Source organism: Equus quagga, chromosome 9, assembly GCF_021613505.1.
Source record: "Equus quagga isolate Etosha38 chromosome 9, UCLA_HA_Equagga_1.0, whole genome shotgun sequence".
NCBI lineage: Eukaryota > Metazoa > Chordata > Mammalia > Perissodactyla > Equidae > Equus > Equus quagga.
Genome location: NC_060275.1, coordinates 18605196 through 18623892, shown reverse-complemented (window position 1 = coordinate 18623892; position 18697 = coordinate 18605196). Strand labels below are relative to the sequence as shown.

At 40.8% G+C, this 18697-nt stretch overlaps 1 protein-coding gene across 7 annotated transcripts in view; it reads left to right on the top strand.

The window, feature by feature from the left end:
* Positions 1-18697, top strand: part of NEDD4L (NEDD4 like E3 ubiquitin protein ligase) — a 337485-nt gene that overhangs the window by 172644 nt on the left and 146144 nt on the right. For 6 of the 7 annotated variants that reach the window (XM_046671962.1, XM_046671960.1, XM_046671961.1 and 3 more), the window contains 2 exons: positions 15029-15110; positions 17680-17718. In XM_046671962.1, coding sequence (XP_046527918.1) covers positions 15029-15110; positions 17680-17718 — 121 coding nt within the window. Of the gene's footprint in view, positions 1-2498; positions 2535-15028; positions 15111-17679; positions 17719-18697 lie in introns of those variants that run through there. The other variant, XM_046671963.1, reaches the window with a different exon arrangement.

Genomic DNA, 18697 nt, shown 5'->3' with positions numbered 1-18697 from the left:
TACATATTGCTACAGATAGTAACATTTGATTATGAGTCCTGCCCCAAGCCCCTACTGGGAATGTTACCTAGTAATTGGGATAGTCAGAATCACCTAAAATGAGAAAAAAGTCAGAGTTCTGTAACACATTTGGCCCCAAGGGTTTCCAATAGAGGCTGGTTTAGCAGAGTATTATTTCCCAGGCTGTGGTAACAAAGTGCCTGTGGTTCTTCATTACTGTGAGTCTGTCTTTGTGTCCAGATTTCTGCTCTTATAAGGATACCAGTCATTATGGATTAGGGCTCACCCCAATGACCTCATTTTAACTCGATTACTTCGGTAAAGACCCTATTTCCTAATAAGGTTTTGTTCTGAGGCTCTGGGGCTTAGGACCCCAACATGTCTTTCTCGGGGGACCTGAGTGTTTAGCCCATAACACAGGGACTTGTTTAAGATGAGCTGCTCTGTTCCTTCTGTATTCAGGCTGGTGCCAAGATCAAAACCTTTACCTCATGGCTTTCCTCATGCCCTGGCAGCTGCTTCACCAAATGAATATCACTCGTGGGGGCTGCCTATGGAGAGTTTAGAAGCTGCCACATCTCATGTTAACCCATGTGAAACAGGAATCCTTTCCCCTCAGAGAATCTTCCCTGTGAGAAGAAAGATTCTTCCAGTGAGAACTGGACCGGTCTTTGAGGTTAGCTCCTGATGTGTGTCTGGCACCACTGTCACTCCCACCCCTGAGAAGTCTAGAATGTTCCTACATATGTTAAAGGAAGGATTGTACAGAAAGTGTTGAGTGCTTGGCTCACGATGAACACTCTGGTGTAGAGAGGTTGATATTTATGTGCACAGGAAGCGTTTACTCCTGGACGTAACTGTCCTTGGATTCCCTCTTCTCCCCCCACTTCCCCTGTCTGCCCACAAAAATTGGCCCTGCGAGGCCCGCTCTCAGCATGGTTGTTGTTTACTAATCTGCATGGTGTCTCCTTCAGATCGACCTCTGTTCCTGAGCACCAAGCACACGGGGTCTCAGCAGTGTTCATCTCTGTGATGTGGAGGGGTGCTTAATACCCCGAGTGCTGTCTTTAGTCCCAGCATCCCGGAGTGTGCTGTGACAGCAGAAGTAAAAGGCAAGCTGTGCTCTGGGAACTGATGACTCTTCCAGAGTTAATTAAAAGCACCTTCTTTCCTCTGTTGCGTTAATAAAGGCTGAATTCCCTGAGTAGTTCTCTGTCGTAGAATTTGCCCTCTTTTCTAGTCAGGCACAGCTCAGTGTCGATTCCCCCTTGGCGTCAAGTTCAGAGTTCCTCTGCTTGACCAGCTGTAGTTCCTTTGGATCATAAGGGCATGGGTGGGGCTAGCCAAGGAAGAGACTCAGTGTTAGAGTGACGACTTTTGAAGTCTGTTCCCATGCTTGGTGATAGCAGTGCAGTATTTTTCAAGCTTAGATATTTTTTTTGGCTGTTTTTTAGGCTGCTGACTTGATAAATTGGGTGTCCAGGGAGCTAATTTATGAAAAATGAAATATAATTAAGCAATTAAGAGGGTATCTTTGAATTTTTGTTTTATGAAGTTTGAGTTGGGTTGACTCTCCTTTTCTGACCGTGAAGACGGTAGAGGAGCAGATGTCAGTATCCCCACCAGACTCAAGTCCAAACAAACAAGCTGACTGAGGTGATCATATCTCAGAATTTTCCTCCTTGCTTTATTTCCTTTAGAACTGAATTCCTGATAGGCTTGTCTTATTACAGGGTTCATGTAACTCTTCTCTCATTAGACAAAAGTTTTTTTTTTTTTTTTAAATAGGCAAGAACCGACTTGCCTTTGCTCTCTTCCTTCTCCCTGACCCCCGTTGAAATAAACAAGAAGTGGTGCCAACTGGTAAATTATAATTACAGGCAGACCTTGTAGGTTGCCCTTCCCATGACCCCAGTAAACATGAGCAGTGTCAAGCAGCCAGGGTGAGCCCACCAGGAGAGGCAGAGTCCTTAACTTCCAGTAGAGATGAAGCCGTACCCTCCTCTACCCCCTCAGGAGTGATTGGATAGTGAGATGGGAATACTGAATTGAAAGAGCTCATTGTGCTGGATCCTGGAGAAAAAGAGGAAAAGATGGAGTCTCAGGGGTTCCCCAAGTGGAGTGCTCACACAGGCAACTTGTTAGAAATGTAGATTATCAGGTTCTACCTGAGATCTGAATTGGCAACTCTGGGCTTGGAGCCCAGCAGTCTGTTTTGATCAGTGCTCCAGGTGATTAAAGGTTGAGAACCTCTGCTCTAAGAATTCCTGATCTTCGGGCCTTCCACAGTGACCATCATGGTGGTGTCATGTGCTAGAATCAACATGTCTGCACGGACAACAGAGTCCTCTTCTTAGAACACACAGAACAGAGGGCGTAAATCGGTATTCTAAACTGTTCTAGTTAATCATTACTGTGGGCAAATGCCATCAGAATGTAGGTACTGCCAAGTGAGAGCAAGAGTGAAGCCCTCATTAGGTACCTGGAAAAAGGTGAGGAGTTGACTGTTTTCAGGAGGGGCCGTCTTGAGACAGGTACGGAGTCACTGATGGGGAATATTAGCATGTTTCCAGGATAAATCTCACCAACCTCATAATTTCTTATAGGATTAGTATTCTCTGTGATGCAGTTTCCTATGTGGTGACTTTGCTTGTGCCTGGCGCAGATTGCCTTCTCTGGCCTGGATAGTCAGTAGAGCAAATTTCCTGTCTGTTACTGACAGAGTATAAAATATTGCTTAAATAGTAAACTTGGACTATATGGTTTTCAAAGAACTTCTTTGGGAATGATTTAGCATTTAGACCCACAGTCATTTAGGATCCACAGAACTTGTAAGACTCAAACCTATTGTCAAGCAGCCCAGAGTTTTCTTGTCAGCAGGGCCCTGAAGGAAAATATTTGGGAGAGGATATGGTTCTCCTCTCTGATGGTTAAATGGGAGAGTGCACTGTTTCTTGATAGCCGTTTATGTATGTTATTAATAACACATTTGGCCCCCTACCATTTTACTTCTTTGAAGTTGTAGAAGTTTATTATCCTTTGTGCAAAGCAATTTACATAAACATTTACCAGCTAATAACACTTCCTTCTGTAGGCAGAAATTAATTCTGTGGGGCATTTGGTAAGTGAATGTACAAGTATGTTAGAGATAGACAAGTATGTTAGAGATAGATCGGTCTTTGAAAATTTTCCTTACGGCTTTTGGGTTACGTTAATTATTTCAGTTAAATAAGTAGGATATCTGCTTAAATAGTTAAGATCAGTGAAGGCTGATAATAGAATTTAATTGTGTGATAAATTTGAAAGTTATGCCTATCTTATACTGTGTCTGTATTGTCGTATTACCCATTGGTAACCATGTCTGGGATTGTGATGGGAGGTAGTGGGGAAATGGTTCACTGTATAGGTTTTTGTTCAACTAGAGCTTTTAAGGAATTTTTAAAGTTGATGTAATGTGAACTTGAGCTCTACGTATTTTTGTTGTAAGTGTGTGCATACTCCTATGGTTATAGTTATCCAGAGCCCTTAGATGAGGGATCCCATGGATTTGGGTTATTACCTACTACTTTATGCTGGGCTTAGTCCTGGGCAGGTAACAAACATGACTACTCAAGTAAAGGTTGAAGAAAATAATTAAAAGTACCTTTGAACTATCATATGGCAATTTGGAATTAATGATATATGTAATTACATTTACTATAGTGGTCTCATGTGGCTGAAGATTTCCGTCATGTTTATTGCCTATTAAGAGACAATACCACTATGCTACTTCAGGAGTGACCCAGATAGTTTTAACTTTGTTGTACCCTTTCTAATCTGAGAAAGCCATGTCTTTTTATCTCTAGATGAATTATTTTGGGTTGTTTACTTAGAATAGGCAGTAAACCCGCTCTAAACTTTCTAAACACTCTCAGGTTGTTGACAACTCCCTGTATGCGTGCATGTGGTTTGTGAGTATGTGCATGTGCTCATGCATTCCTGAATTATATTTTCAGAAGATAACACTTTTGTGCAAAGTCTCATCTGATCACTTTGAAAAAGTGATAATTTCTCTCACAAGTACCCAGATTTGAATTGCTCCCCGCCTAAGATGTGCATGGGGGACAACACTTGAGGCCTTTGACAGAGTGGATTTTTAGAACCCCCTCAAGGGGTAGTAAAGGAGATGCTGTGTGTTGACACTGTAATTAAACATGACTTCGTTGGCATGGGCCCCGTAAAGAGATGTGTGCTGTTGCAACGATGATGAAGCATACTTCACCAACAGAATGTTTAACATAGATTCTAAGACACACTCCACTTAGTGTGTTTATGTAGCTTTTTTTAAGGCTCTTTGAGACGTCTTAGCCTGTTACTTGAAAAGGAAGGTGGTTGTTAAATCAGAGATTGATGTTAAGGTTGCAAATGCCATTTTGCTCTGTCTACTTGATTGGCACATACATGATCTTTCTAACTTGAATTTTCTAGTTACTGCCATTTGTTTGGGACCACTCCCAGTGGGAGCTCAACCAGGGGGCTGGCCATAAGGACCAGCGCTGTCACCTTTCAGTCTCAACATCTCAGCTAAATAGTAATATCGTTATCATTTAATAGTGACATCTTTATCATTTGGAATATAGAGAGAAATGAAGAAAAAATCACTCATGGTCTCATTAAGGCAGGAGTAAACCCTATTTTATAGTTTAGTGTATTTATAATGCACTAGTTTTATTTGGTTCAATAGCTATGATAATATACAATTTTTTTTACTTTCTTTTTAAACAAAGCACAGGCAACTACATCAAGTTCTTCATTAATACCATTTTAATGGCAACATCACATTTCGTGTGTGCACAATAGGTATCAGGACATCATCTTTTCGTCATTCACGAGTTGGGGATAGTAAAATCCTCCCGGCCAGGGTTCCTCCAGGGATTAAAAATGGTGTATACGTAAGGCACCAAGCACAACGCTTTGCACTCAGAAAGTGCTTAATGAATGATACTGGAAGTTATTACCTCTGTTCCTAAGGTTTTCCCTGCATTTCAGATCATGTTAGAGTAATCATAAAAATTTATGAGCTGGGCTGGCCTGGTGGCATAGTGGTTAAGCTCACACGCTCCACTTCAGCAGCCCAGGTTCGCAAGTTCAGATCCTGGAGGCAGACCTACACACCACTCATCAAGCCATGCCGTGGAGGCATCCCACATACAAAACAGAGGAAGATGGGCGCAGATGTTAGCTCCGGGCCAGTTTTCCTCAGCAAAAAGAGGAAGATTGGCAACAGATGTTAGCTCAAGGCCAATCTTCCCCCCCCCCCCCCCCCAAAAAAAAGAGCTTTTTTGAGTTCTCAATATATACAGCCAACTGCCATAAAAGGCAGCATCTGCATTATATGCACTCACTCGTGTCTGACTTTGGTTTCTCTGGAAACCAAAGGAGTAGACAGCCTCTTTGAGGGCAGCATCTGTGTCTATTTACCTCTGTCGTCCCCCTTGTGCCCCGCCTTTGATCTCCCCCTTTGGTGCCCACCGCAGTCCTTTGCACGTTGTGGACTCTCAATGACTATTTGAGGAATTAATTACTAAACAGTTTCTGAAAAGGGAGCAGTTTTTGTTTCTTCTTTCCCTTATGGCTTGTTGTCTCTCTTGGCTCTATTAAAGCATTAAGAGCATAAAAGAAAGAGGTGTTTGCTTACCCTCTGGTAGTTGCACGCATATGGGGAAAATACATAATAGAATATGCCAGAATTGAAGGCAAGTCACAACTATCACTTTTTTTGGTGGCTGTATGAATGTTTCACTAATTTATAGGTGAAACTTTACCTAGCAGTGATGCCACTGAACATTATTTTCACTCTCAGATGATAAAACACTGGTTTTGCACAAACTTTCTTTTAGCTTAAATATTTTCATGGGCTGCTGCAAATCTGCATAGATATAATCAGAACTGTGTATATGTGTGTTAGAGAGATGCACATGTAGATGTCCCCTGCAACTATGACCCAAGGTTGGGACCCCCGAGTGACCACTTGTAGATGGCATGGGACAAGGAGAGTCATTCCAGACTAGAGATTTCAAGACTCGATGATTGGGAAGGGTTTGGGATAGGAGTAAACCACTAGTTGCTCCAAACAACAAAATTATAACTGAAGCATCTAAAAGTGTATTTTTTTTTAGCAGCTTTACAGAATGTGACTAAACTGTAAGGTTTTAATGCCTCTTTTACCTGCTTAGGACCAAAACAAGAATGCATTTGTCTGTAAACTGACGACTCATTGCTTTCTTGCATTTGTTGAAAGACTGTACATATTTAAGAGTGAGTAACTCATTGCCAGTATTGGTGACGAGTGATGTATTTCAAAGTATACTTCATGCTTTTCGCTAAATCTCAAGGGCTAGAATGTATGTGGATATTCTTTAAAAAATCATCAGTAGGCATCCATTTAAGGCAGTTTTCAGGGTAGAAAAAATATTCGAAGCCACCTTGGGTTTGTTATTGAGGTGTAGGCTAGCCATGAAATTACAGAGTTCAGTGCCTCATTGAAAAGTATGTTCTAGTTGAAGTATATATGTAACTATTATTTTCATAACTTTTCTTATACTTATAAAAGCAGCACTTGTTCACAGTAGATGATTTAGGGGAAAAAAACCCACAAAGAAAATAAGCAAAATTTGTAAACTTATCTAGAGAGAACAACTTAACTTTAGCTATGTTTTTCTCAATTACTTTCATATATATAGAATTAGTCACATTTTTAGGTTTTGTCTGTTCCTTAATGGTACCATAAGTATTTTCTCCCATTTTAAAATATTCTTTGAAAACATGATTTTAATGGTTTATAATTTTCTTAGCACATGATTATAGCATAATTTATTTAATCGTTTCTCTCTTGGATTGGAAAGTTGCTTCTAATTTTTTCTTATTATATATGATGCTGAAATGAGTATCTTTTGCACATAAATATTTGCCTGCATCTCTGATTATGTCTTTGGGATTAATCCTTAGAAATAGATTTGTTGAATCAATGGTATCAACTCTGAATGCTTTTGATACCTCCTGCCAGGTTGCTTCCCAAAAAACTTGTAATAATTTCTTTTCAGTAGTAGAGTATTAAAATGTTTGCCTCTCATTAGAAAGTTTTAACTTTTTTCTGTCTTTGACAATTTGTTACATAAAAACTTTGATTTCAATGTTATTGCATTATTCACGTGTTTTATTTCTTCTCACACTTTCTAGGTAATATTTTTCCTCATTGTTTTGTAAGTGTTATTTCTTTGTTACAGACGTCAGTAATTTATGTAACACTGACTATAATAGTAAAACTGGAGAGGAATGAGGAAACCTTTAACAAAACAGATTTTTCAATGAAACTTTCTCTCAGTTAGCCACGTCTTAGTGTGTCAGATACATCAGGTAGTCAAAATAAATTTGATCTCTTGTACTGTGTAATATGTTTCATTAGCCGTCTGCTCGCGGCTAATAGGGAGCAAAGGCATAATCCTTGTACAGGCTGTTCCAGTAGCATATTGAGCAACTTTTTACGGGAAAAAATTATTGCTTCCTTCAGATTGTGGTTGTGGTGCTCCGGTAGGAGGGAAAAATGGCTGAAAAATGAAGACGTTTCTCATTGTTCTTCTGATATCCTGGTATCTTGGAAGGACACCTTTGTAGCTGGCGGACAAGACACTGTCATTCCAACCTGGCTGCAGTCTGAACGTAATCCACCTTGAGTGCTTTGCCCACTGGAGGCAACTCTGCCCTCCCTCTGCCTCTCCTGCTCACTGCCCTGCCCCCTTTAAAACACATGGATCTCAGCAAAGACTATTGATTCTGATAAAAATGAGTGAGCAGTCAGTCCAAAAGGACTGGCCTTTGCGCATTCCTGTTTGTTGTGGAATGTTTCAGTGAGTCAAATGGAGAGGGTCAAGCATCACCCCATTAATGGCACATCTGGACTAACTGTTCTTGTTCAGTGTGTGCAGGAGGTTGAGCAATGGGCAAACCTAGCAAGTCTTATTTTCACCTCTGCCTGAGAAATGATCTCGTCTGCACCGTTTCTGCTTCACGATGATGAAGGTGGAATGAGAAGCATCTCTGAATTCCTTAAACCTAGTTGAGATCAATGCAGGCTTGAGGAACCAGGATCTTCAGCACTGGGTTCCGTGTTGAGAATGAATGAAACAAGAACAGTAAAGCTCTTCTCTCAGCAGTTTTGCAAAGTCAGGATGGATTTTTGACCAAGGTTTCTTGGTAAGATCTCATGAGAGAGCAGGTATTTGTGGATTTTTTTCTTGACCATCTTGGCATCTGTTAGACTCTTTTAAGATTTCTCTCCAGTTAGTAGGATCTGTCTTGTAGCTGTTGGCTTCTAGCAGAGTTTCTGGTTTGTGTCATGTGTTCAAGATAGGGTGATGTCACCCTTCTATTTTTTTTTCCCTCAAAAGTAATCTTTTGTGTGCAGGTGAGATGGCTTGTTTGTGAGTGAACAGCTCGAATCTCCCAGGTAGTTTTTCTTCTGGACATTATATACTGAGTAAAAAATAGGGAGGAACCTAAAGATCCTTCAGGATGCATTTTATGGTTTGTCCAATCTAGACATGTCAATTTGGAGGCCAATTCTAGCTTTCAGACTTCTAGTTTAAATAACATTAAATCATTAGGATTCTCTAATGGCAGACCATTAGCATTTGATATGCCTTTGTAGACTTACGTACAAATGCCTCATCATGGACATGGAGCAAAAGATTCCAGGGCCTCCTGTGTAATGACCTAAAACATCAAGAGAGCCCTGTAAAAGGACCTTGGTTATAAAGGCAAGACCCTAGCAGTGCCTTGGAATTCATGGTCTTCTCTCGGAATGGTAAGAGCTTCCTTGTCAGTGGGTGCATCCTGCTCTTCTGTGGGTGACATTGCTGCTCCAGTAAGGGATTGAAGCCCCAATACCATTTTGTAGCTTGAGACTGCAGTCATCCAGGCCTGAGAGTTGCAGGTTGGCATGGATGCCCCTCTTCTAACCTCCTCACGACATTCAGTTCGCCACCCAGTTCTTTCGAGTACACCTTTGGGCATGCTCCCAGTCCTTTCTTTTTGATCCTTGCTACCTCTGTGTTTAGACTTTTCTCACTCTTTGGTGCAGAAGCCTTCCAGCTGGTCTCCTTGCCTGCTGGTTCATCTCCTTGCTGTGAATCTGATCCAGAATCTTCCCTATTGAGATAATCTGATGATGATGATGATGGTAGCGGTGGCAGTGGCCGCTAACATTTATTGAGTACTTACTATGTGTCAGGCATTATTGTAATTTCAGTCTTCCTAACAGCCTGCCTTATAAAAGGAAGTAGTGCTATTATCCCCATCACATAGATGGTGAAACTGAGGCACAAAGGCACTATATGAGTTTTCCAAAGTCAAACAGCTACAAATAGGGAGAGACAGGATTGAGCCCCAGCAATGACAGCCAGCTCTGTAGTTGCACATAGGGCTCCTTGTGATTTGAGCCAGGCTCCTTCTCCAGCTGCCTTTTCTCCCCAAACCCCACAGGCTGCAGCTATGCCAGACACCCTGTCGCTGGACCTTTGCTTATGCTCTTCCCTCTGTCTGGAGAACTCTCACCTTCTTGGCCTCACAGATTCCTCTCTGGCTGGGGTGCCCAGATGGACCAGTGCATAGAAACCACCTGAGATGTTTGATAAATGCAGATTCCCAGGTCCTAACCCTAGAGATTCTGATCTAGCAGGCCTGGGGTGGGGCCAGGCACCCGATTACAGGTGACTCTGGCGTGCACGAGGTCAGGAACTGCTGCTGCTGTGGAGTGTTGTATTCCAGGGTGCTTGGCATACACTGTGTCACAGTCCTTGCTTTGCTTCTCTGTGCCCCATTCACATGGGGCAGGCACAGGGTCTTCTATTTCTGGTGATTGTCTCCTTGCCTGGAATATAGTAGGCACTCAATAAGTAGAATGTTTGAATCCTAATATCAGTTTGTTGTCTCCTTTTAAAGTCTGAAAAGAAAGGTGTGATACCTAAACAGCTTCACTATGCAGAGAAAACAAAAGGTTTGCAAAACAGAATTTTTCTTGTAATCCACAAAGCATGGAGCTTCTCAGAGAGTAATGCTAATGCTAGCCCTGAGTTGTACTGAACACAGCCACCAGGACAGGAACTAGTTTCCAACAGTGAATTCTGGTGAGCTTTGCTATAAATAAGATTAGCAGTTTGATCATCTCCACCAGATCCCCGTGGGGCTTCCACACAGTATGAATCATGAGGAAGCATAGAATACTTAGTGTGCTGTGTTTGGCCTACACCCAGTTTGTAATATGAAGTAATCGGTGTCAAATCAGATCAGCAGTCACAGCAGAGGTCGGGGGTCAAAAGGAGCAACAGAGAACCTCAAAAGTCTCACAAGAGAGGAAAGAACAGAATCACAATTACAGCGGCTGTCATTTATAGGGCCCTTGTACTGTGTGTTTGGTGCTGAACTGGGTACTGATATTAATACGTAATTTTCTCTGATCCTTGTGGTTTGCCCTCTGAGTTAGGAGTTGTCATTCCCAGCTCATTCATAAACTGTCTGAAGGTGAGTGGTTAAGTGCCTGAAAGTCACTCAGAGGGTTGGTGAAGCTGAGGTTTGAGACTCCAGTGGAAACGGTCAGGGGCATCGAATGAGAAGCGCCGGCAGAGGAGGGAGGGATGGTCTTCTTGCCTGCATCCCTCCGTGCCCCGCCTGTTCTGTTGTGCGTTGTTATAAAAATATTATGTATTAACGGTTGACAACAACAAAAGAATCTTCAACAGTGTATAAGGGAGTCACATGAAAACCAGAAATCTCTAGCCTGCAGCTGTTTACCCTGTGTCTACTCCCATGGCAGGAGCTGCTGATGAGCTGCTTGTGTATCTTTCCTAAACTTTCTGGTGGTCTGGAGGGGCGGGGGGCATTGGTAAATCTTAAACATAGCTAACCTTTGACCTCAGGACTCAGCTAACCTTTTACAGCAAAGGTCTGGAATGTGTTGAGGACCGGAGAGGTAGAGCTTCAGAGGGCAGAAGCTTCTTCCAGAACTGCTGTCTTTATCAGAGGGCTCATGTGGAGTCAGTGTGAACAAAGTCTCTGGCAACTGAATTCTTCCTTTCACCACTCCAGCAGAGCGTCGTGGTCAGAAGTGAAGACTGTCAGGGGCTAAAACAACACACGAGGGTTTGAGAAGAAGCTTAGTGGTGAGCTTTGGAGTTCCTCAGCCTTGCCCCAGGCAAGCATCACACACATCCCTTTTGTTTTGGTTGTTGCTTAGGTGATTTATTTTTGATAACTGGTAGGTAAGTTGGTTAGAAGCTGGTGACATGTATAGGAAAATGTCAGCCCCGTGATGCTCAAGAGTGGTTTTCATACTCAAAACTGTGGGCTGCACCCTTTATACTCTGATGGAGAAAACCTCAGGGTGGAGTTTAGGGTCTTATTCCCTCTTCCTCTTAAAGAGTCTCTTTAGGAAGTCAGTCTGTGTTTACTAAGGAGGAGCTGGGCTAGTATTATGAATGATGAGAAGTGAGTTTGAATTTTCTGAGCTTCAGAATATTCTTACTAAAAGGGATCATCCAGTCTGATGACTTTAAAACTTTGTTACAGAACTCTGTCCAAAGAAGTTCTAACATAGAAACCAGATACATAAAACAGATTAAGGTGTTATCCTGTAGTTATCCTGAGAGAGTTACGAGGACTAAGGCTCTGTAGAGTCTGCATTTTGAAAACAGTGATTTGGTTCAACTCCTTTATTTTGGATGTACGAAAACTGGGGTTCAGCATATTAAAGTGACTTGTCCGACGTCATATGGCTAATTAACTGGAATGTTGAGAAAAGGATAAGATCTTCCTCAAAGGTAGACACTTAGCCTGGGTGTCTTGTTCCTCCTCCAGACTCTGCTACAACGGCAAAGACAAAATTAGGTCATAATAGCAGTCACGGTACAAAATGCTGTCCAACTTGGCAGAATTTTAGGAACTCCTAGACATTTCTTCTCGCCAGCTCTGTTGGTGGTCAGCGGTAGCATATTGTAGCAAGGCCGTATCGCAGGCACTCGGAGAGGCAGATTCTGGAGCAAGCAAGCCTGCCTCTGTCATTTCCCGTCTCCCCTACTTGTAAGTTTAACCTTGGGCAAGCTCTTTGATTTCTCTGTCTCATTTTCTCATCTGAAAAATGTGCCAACTTCATAAGTTTGAGGTGAGGATCAATGAGATACTCGGTTCCAGTATCTCGGGTGTGCCAGGTGAGGACTGGGTGCTTTAATGGGGGCTGGGTGCCAGGCTTGTGGTAATGGTGACGGTAATGGTGGTGCTGGTGCCAGTTGCTAATAGTTGAGGTAGTATTGATCACTGTTTAGGCTGCCCTGGCACCTTCCTGCTCATTTTCTGATGCTCAGTGCCCTTGCCTATATCTCAGCGTTGTCCTCCAGCATTCACCTGGCTGAAATGGGAAAATGCCATCATCCTCACTCAGGTGGGCTAAGTTGGGCCATTGATAAATGTCCATTTATGACCTTTCTTGATTTCATCCCTTTTTTGTTGCCCTCTCCTTTCCCCAGCTCGCTAGCACTCGTGTCTGCTCCCTAACAGGGTCCTTGGAATGTGGTTGGTGCTCAGTAAACATTCGTTGATGTCAATGGTGCTGCTGTACCATCGAGAAGGGAGGAAGAACTTGAGACCAATCTGGGCTCCCCTCCTCCACCCCCTTGAACTTGCACCCTACTGTCCTTTCACCGACTCCCACACCTTGGCCTTTGGTTCTCTCTTCGCACTGAATTCTCTTCCTGAAGTTTCTTGATTGATCTTTCATGTAGACACCCTAGTACCCACCTCTACCTGGATGAGCACTCCAGACGTGCCCAGACATGCCTGCCTTGTTACAGCTGGGAGACGCTGTCCCAGACTGAGACCCCACTCTTGACCCCCAACTGTGTGTGTCACTTACTATGAACTATTCAGGGGATACAAACCAAGGTAAATAAATGATTAGTAGAAGACTCTGCATGTTCTGTTAAAGTGAGTGCTTAGCTCTTTATTGCAGTTTTATAATAGGCAGCAATCATGATAGCTGAGGGACATGAAAACGAGATGACAGTCAGCAGAGTTTATGGCGTTCTATAATGTGAGATTGTGTGTGTGCGCGTCCGTGCATGCACCTCCATGGCATACTGGGAGCCTGGTCTTGAGATAACAGAGATATCAGGCCTTGAGCTTTTTTTAGCAACAGCTTGGTGGCTGGAAATAGAAAGTTTCTATAGCTAAAAAATACTCTTTTCAAATAGCGTCTAGAACAGTGGTTCTCAGAGTGTAGTTCCTGGATTGAGAGCACCAGCATCTCTGGGAATTTGTTAGAGATGCAAATTCTAGGGTCCTACCTCAGTCCTGCTAGATCTTTGGGGGTTTTGGGGGCTGGGGGCCAGCAATCTGTTTTAACTATCCCCACCCACCCCCAGGCAATTCTGATATGCTAAATGGTGAGAACCACTGACCTAGAAACTGACTCCTGATTCATCACCCACACCGGGGCTCTGAGGAGGAAGGTGCTCTTGTGGTCTTTAGACCTAGCTTAGGTTCTGGCTCTTGATATCTTTATTCTGAGGCTGAGGCTGTCCAGATAAGAAGTAGGTCTATCTGGTTAGATATTGCTTAATCAAAGAACATCTGTAGTTTATGGATAAGAGGCAAAGTATTAATTAATACCTTCTTCTAAACCAGAATGTTAAAATTAAAATATTTACTCAGAATATAACTGAGCAAATTCTGTTGCTGTTTTTCTCTTTTTTAAGGAGATATATTGTAGCTTCCATTAAGATGCATTTTATGGGTAGTAAATACTATATATATATATCTATCTCTATACCAACAATACTTTTCATTGACCTTTGACTTCTGTTTTTTGGGTATTGAGTATAGTCCAGTTACTACCAAGTTTTTAATTTTATCATACCTTTCTCTTTCCTTAAAAGATTTCATGGCAGATTTATTGAGATACTAAATAAAAATCAGTATAGTCTTAAGCATTATATGATACCCTGTAATCTTTGGAAATATCCTGGAAGTTGCAAAATAAGGGTAACAGTCATGGTAAAGCCACTAAAGGATAATGCTCAAATTGGATAGAAATAAATCGTCAGCTATAGATAATTAGATGAGTGAAAATTTGGGGATTTGAATACGTGAGTGTCCTTTCTGTGATTTTCAGAATCTCAAATGTGAAATGGAAGAACCTGGATCCCAAATTCTTAGACAGTTATTAGGTTGACTGGATTTGAGCTATCCTAAGGTTAGGAACACCAGAACATGTGAGTGGATTTACCAAAGTCTTAGTAGATAGTCTACGTTAAGTAATCCTTTCAGTACACTTCTTGCTAAAAGATTTTAGTTTCCCAAGGAAATAATAGGAACTCTAGGACTGGTAGTCAAGAAACCTGAAGTTTAATCTAGACCTTACTGAAATCTGTAACTTTGGGCAAATCTCTCTTGATTTCCTGGGCTTTAATTTTTCATTTTTGTTTTTGTTATAATCTGTAAGATGATGGTCTTTGGTTTAGATGAACTATGTGTTACTGCCACTAAAAGAAAAGTAATTTTTACCTACATAGTTGAAATCAGAATATAAATAAGATGAAAACTAAATTTTCCAGCTAGATTTTGCTAGTCTGAACATATTTTGTATGCTTTTTAACGATCTTTCTTGTGATCTTTTCAGAATCTGATTGTATTTAGGAAAAAAAACTATGACAGATTAATCCCTTTGAATTAATTTTAGGGAAGATTATCTTTAAAGTTAAGGTACAGGTTTCATGATATTTTTGCTTTTAAATAAATGTCATTCAATCTGGTTGCTAGAAATTTATCTCAGTATACTTAGTTTAGTAGGCCTATAGAAAATGTTACTGCTTAGTTTGTGGAATATACATGAGCTGGAGTGTTAACTGATATTTGCATTTTCATTTAGCTTTGGCTACTTTGTTACGTTTTTTAAATGAAAAGTATAATCCAATCTTATTCAGTCTGAAATTTTTTCTTACAGTGATCCGTATGTGAAACTTTCATTGTACGTAGCGGATGAGAATAGAGAACTTGCTTTGGTGCAGACAAAAACAATTAAAAAGGTAAGTGTCCATCCTTATTAAACTTGATTTGTCATAATTTAATCCAATTAAATTACATATTTTGGCTCTGTAGAAGTTTATATTTTAAGTTTAAGATGGCAATATTTTTATTTTAAGCATCTCCCAGGATTAAATCTATAAAGTCAACGTAGACCAAACTTTTTAGTGTTAACCCAAGATATCGGTTCTGGCTTTTAGTTGAATGATTGTAAAAACAGTATTCTTAAAGTAAGTATTATTACAAATAAGATTTTTTTTCCCCTGCAAAGAATATAGCAAAATAAGGATTTGTTCTTGTTGGCTGGTTATTTTTTATAAAGAAATCTGAAATAATTTAAAATACATTTAATGACATGGAGTGGCTTGTGGAATTGGTAGGCACAAAAAGAATGGTTTAACATGAAACAAGTATTACCAAAGGGAGCAAAATAGTTGCTTAACTACATGAAAACAAAATATATTAATAAAACTATATGTTTGTGTGTCTGTATGTTTTACTCTTCTACGTTTTACATAGATATTTTCAGTAAAGATTTGTTTCCATGATTATAATATCTTAATTCATGTCTCCATTTTTTACATAAAATATTTACTTCATATTTGGGGCATTTATTGAAGATGGCATGTTTTCTATCAAAAGTACTGTTTTTATCTGTGCTTCAGTGTTATTTATGGATTACTGTTATTTTTCCTCCCCGACCTTGAGGGGGTTAGATAGTCTCACACTTTGAGTGATAAGCATTTCCTGGAGAGTGTGGGGATGGCTTTTGAAAAATGGTAGTTCTCCTGCTATTGTGCAGACGCCTGGTCTCTCTGACCAGGGCATTTTGTGTAAGGAACGGCAATTGTAGCGTGTCCTCCACCTGGCATTCGGACTGGCGTTAAAAATCTGTTTTGCAAACAGGAGCCTGTGTTTGGATTAGTGGGGAGGATTCCTGCGAAGGACGGAGGCCATTGTTCGCAGTGTAGGCGCCGTCCCTGGTTGTTATCAGTGGAGTGGGGGGCCCGCCTGGTAGCAAAGCCAGCCGAGGACCGGCCGCCTGCGGAACGCAGCGGGAGCAGCGACCCAAAGCCACCAAAGCCGGCGATTGGGGATCCTGAAATGTTTTCTCCTGCATGGGCAGGGCCTCTTCCCCCCTCCTCCTCTCCACGGTAGAGGGTGTAGCTCCGCGGCTGGGGCTGCTCTGCCGCGCACGGCAGCCAGGCTCCTGGTTAGTATTTCTGTGCTGCTCTCGGGTTTTAAGTACTGCTTTCATCCTCCTCTCTTCTTGGCCAGGTGCCTGGTCCTTTGTGCGTTTTGTGGTCTCACGTTGTTGTGTTATTGTTTTCTTCCCTCGCCTGTCATTTGCCTCTTCCCCTCTGCGGTCCTCTGAAGCTGGTCTCCAGGAGCTGCAGCCCCTGGCAGGCCTGGGCCTGCCCCACCTCTCCTTGGCTGCCCGCCACCCCTCTCCCTTCCTGCCTCCTCTCTCTCTCTCCTTACCATCCTTGGCTCCATTCAAAGCTGAACCTATGAACCCCTGTTATTTAGGATTGGATTCACTGTTGAGTCGTGGGTGGGAAAGTGCTAATTTTTTCTAAAATGCCAGTTCAATGTTGTACGAATTCTGCGTTTTTTGTTTTTGTGGGGCATTGTGTTAATATTTTTTCTTTGCTTCTTCCTGCACTAGTATGTTAAAGGACATAGATTGATAAAGGCAAATATCATTCTGACTAAAATAATATCTGTAGCCATTGGTGAGGCTGTGATTTTTCAGTCTCAAATTTTTATGTATAATTTTTAAGAGATGTTTATTTGCGTATTATGCAAGTGCAAATGCACGAACATATGTGCATATGTATCCTTTCATAGTATCTGTTTCATCTTAGTTTCAAAGGATGTTTGGCAGCCCATGCTGAGAACAAAAGTATCCTTTCCGTGTCCTTGGGAGATATATTTAAATAGGTTGATAGGGAGATGGATGAATGAATGGATAGAGAAAAGGACTGAAGGATAAGTAGAGGAATACTTTTAAACCTGGTTATTTTGGAAAAAAAGAATTCACTTTTGGTTTGTAACTAGCAGGTTTTTGTTGTTATAAAATCTGATCATCAGTATTGTTCTTGATAAACTATTCTTCAGCTTTCACTATTTAGGTGAATAGTGAACACTTTCACCCTTCTGCCACCTGCTTCATTGCTCTCCAAAGCAGATTGGTGGCAGGTTGGGGGAAGTGAGCAAAGTTCGTTTCCTTCATGATAGAATAATCATATCAAAGTTAATTTTTTGAAGAATATCTTTTATGTTTTCATGCCGATGGCTTTTTGTAGATTCCTGGCGTTTTTTCTTCTGGTTGATAGCATGCAATTTATGGTTTCTTCTGTATGAATCATCTGTTTCATAGATAGATCCCTTTCCCATCTAGTTTGGTTTACAGAATTGTCTCCAGTAATTGACTAAATGCTTCCTTTATTGCCATTTTGAATATGTCTTAGCAATTTTTTTAATCAAGAAAAATGTTTAAGCAAATATATGGACTGCTTGTACTAGTAGCATCAGTGACGGTAAATGATGTTACAATTTCTCTTCCAGACGCTGAACCCAAAATGGAATGAAGAATTTTATTTTAGAGTAAGTTTTTCATTTTTTGGTAATAATTGTTGTTGATAAGTAGATTGATATGTTATCATGATAGATTCCTGGTGAGCAAAAGCTGGCAGATTTTTATTGTGAAATTCCTTTTAGTTTGAGAAATGGTTGGGTAGCCTCCTAATGTGTCCCAAATTTTCAAAGATTATAACTAGTAAGAAAATAATGTTTTAGGGAAGTAAGAAAAGTTATCCAAATACCATATTTTAGCTTTTCTACTCAAAGAAATGTTATTAAAATGATAGCTTAATTAAGTCTATGAGACATGGGGTATAAATTATTTTAGAGATAAAATAAAACAATAGAGGCAACGTGATTAAAAAGAAGCCTAAAAATTACCAATCATGTTCCATTTAGGAAGGAAAATCTTTGTAATTCAGATATTTAGTGTGAGTGTATGTGTGTAGCATAACGTGACTTCTGGAGTTTAAATATCACTGAAGTAGGTAAAATTTCTCAGCCTTTTCTGTTTACTATCTAGAATAGCTATGTGTAGAAATGACTGAATTCTCTGAATTCACAGAGCTTACTGTTTAGTGAGGTTTTGTGGTTGTTGCTGGGCTTTTTTATACTGAAATTTTGGAAATAATAAACTAGTCTGCTATTTAATGGAAAGAAAGGGGTTTTTTCTCTTCAAAATGAATATGTTATAACTGTATAGCGGTGATATTAAGAACTACTTTATCTCCAGAAATGCTCTAGGTGAGATCCGGTTAGTGTCGATTTCCAGAGAACGATATTACCATTAGCCCCATTATAACTGGTTCTGATTTCTTCCTTTCAATGGGATTTTGTATGTTCCATACTGAGATCACTGTATAGCACATCTGCTTTCTATTGTGTTCAGAGCTGAAATATGGCATTGATATTTTAATACTTGGTGAGATTCTATGTGTAGTCTCTACCAGATGTATTCTAAATTACTTCATGAAGGACTGAAAAGCTAATGGGGACAGACAGA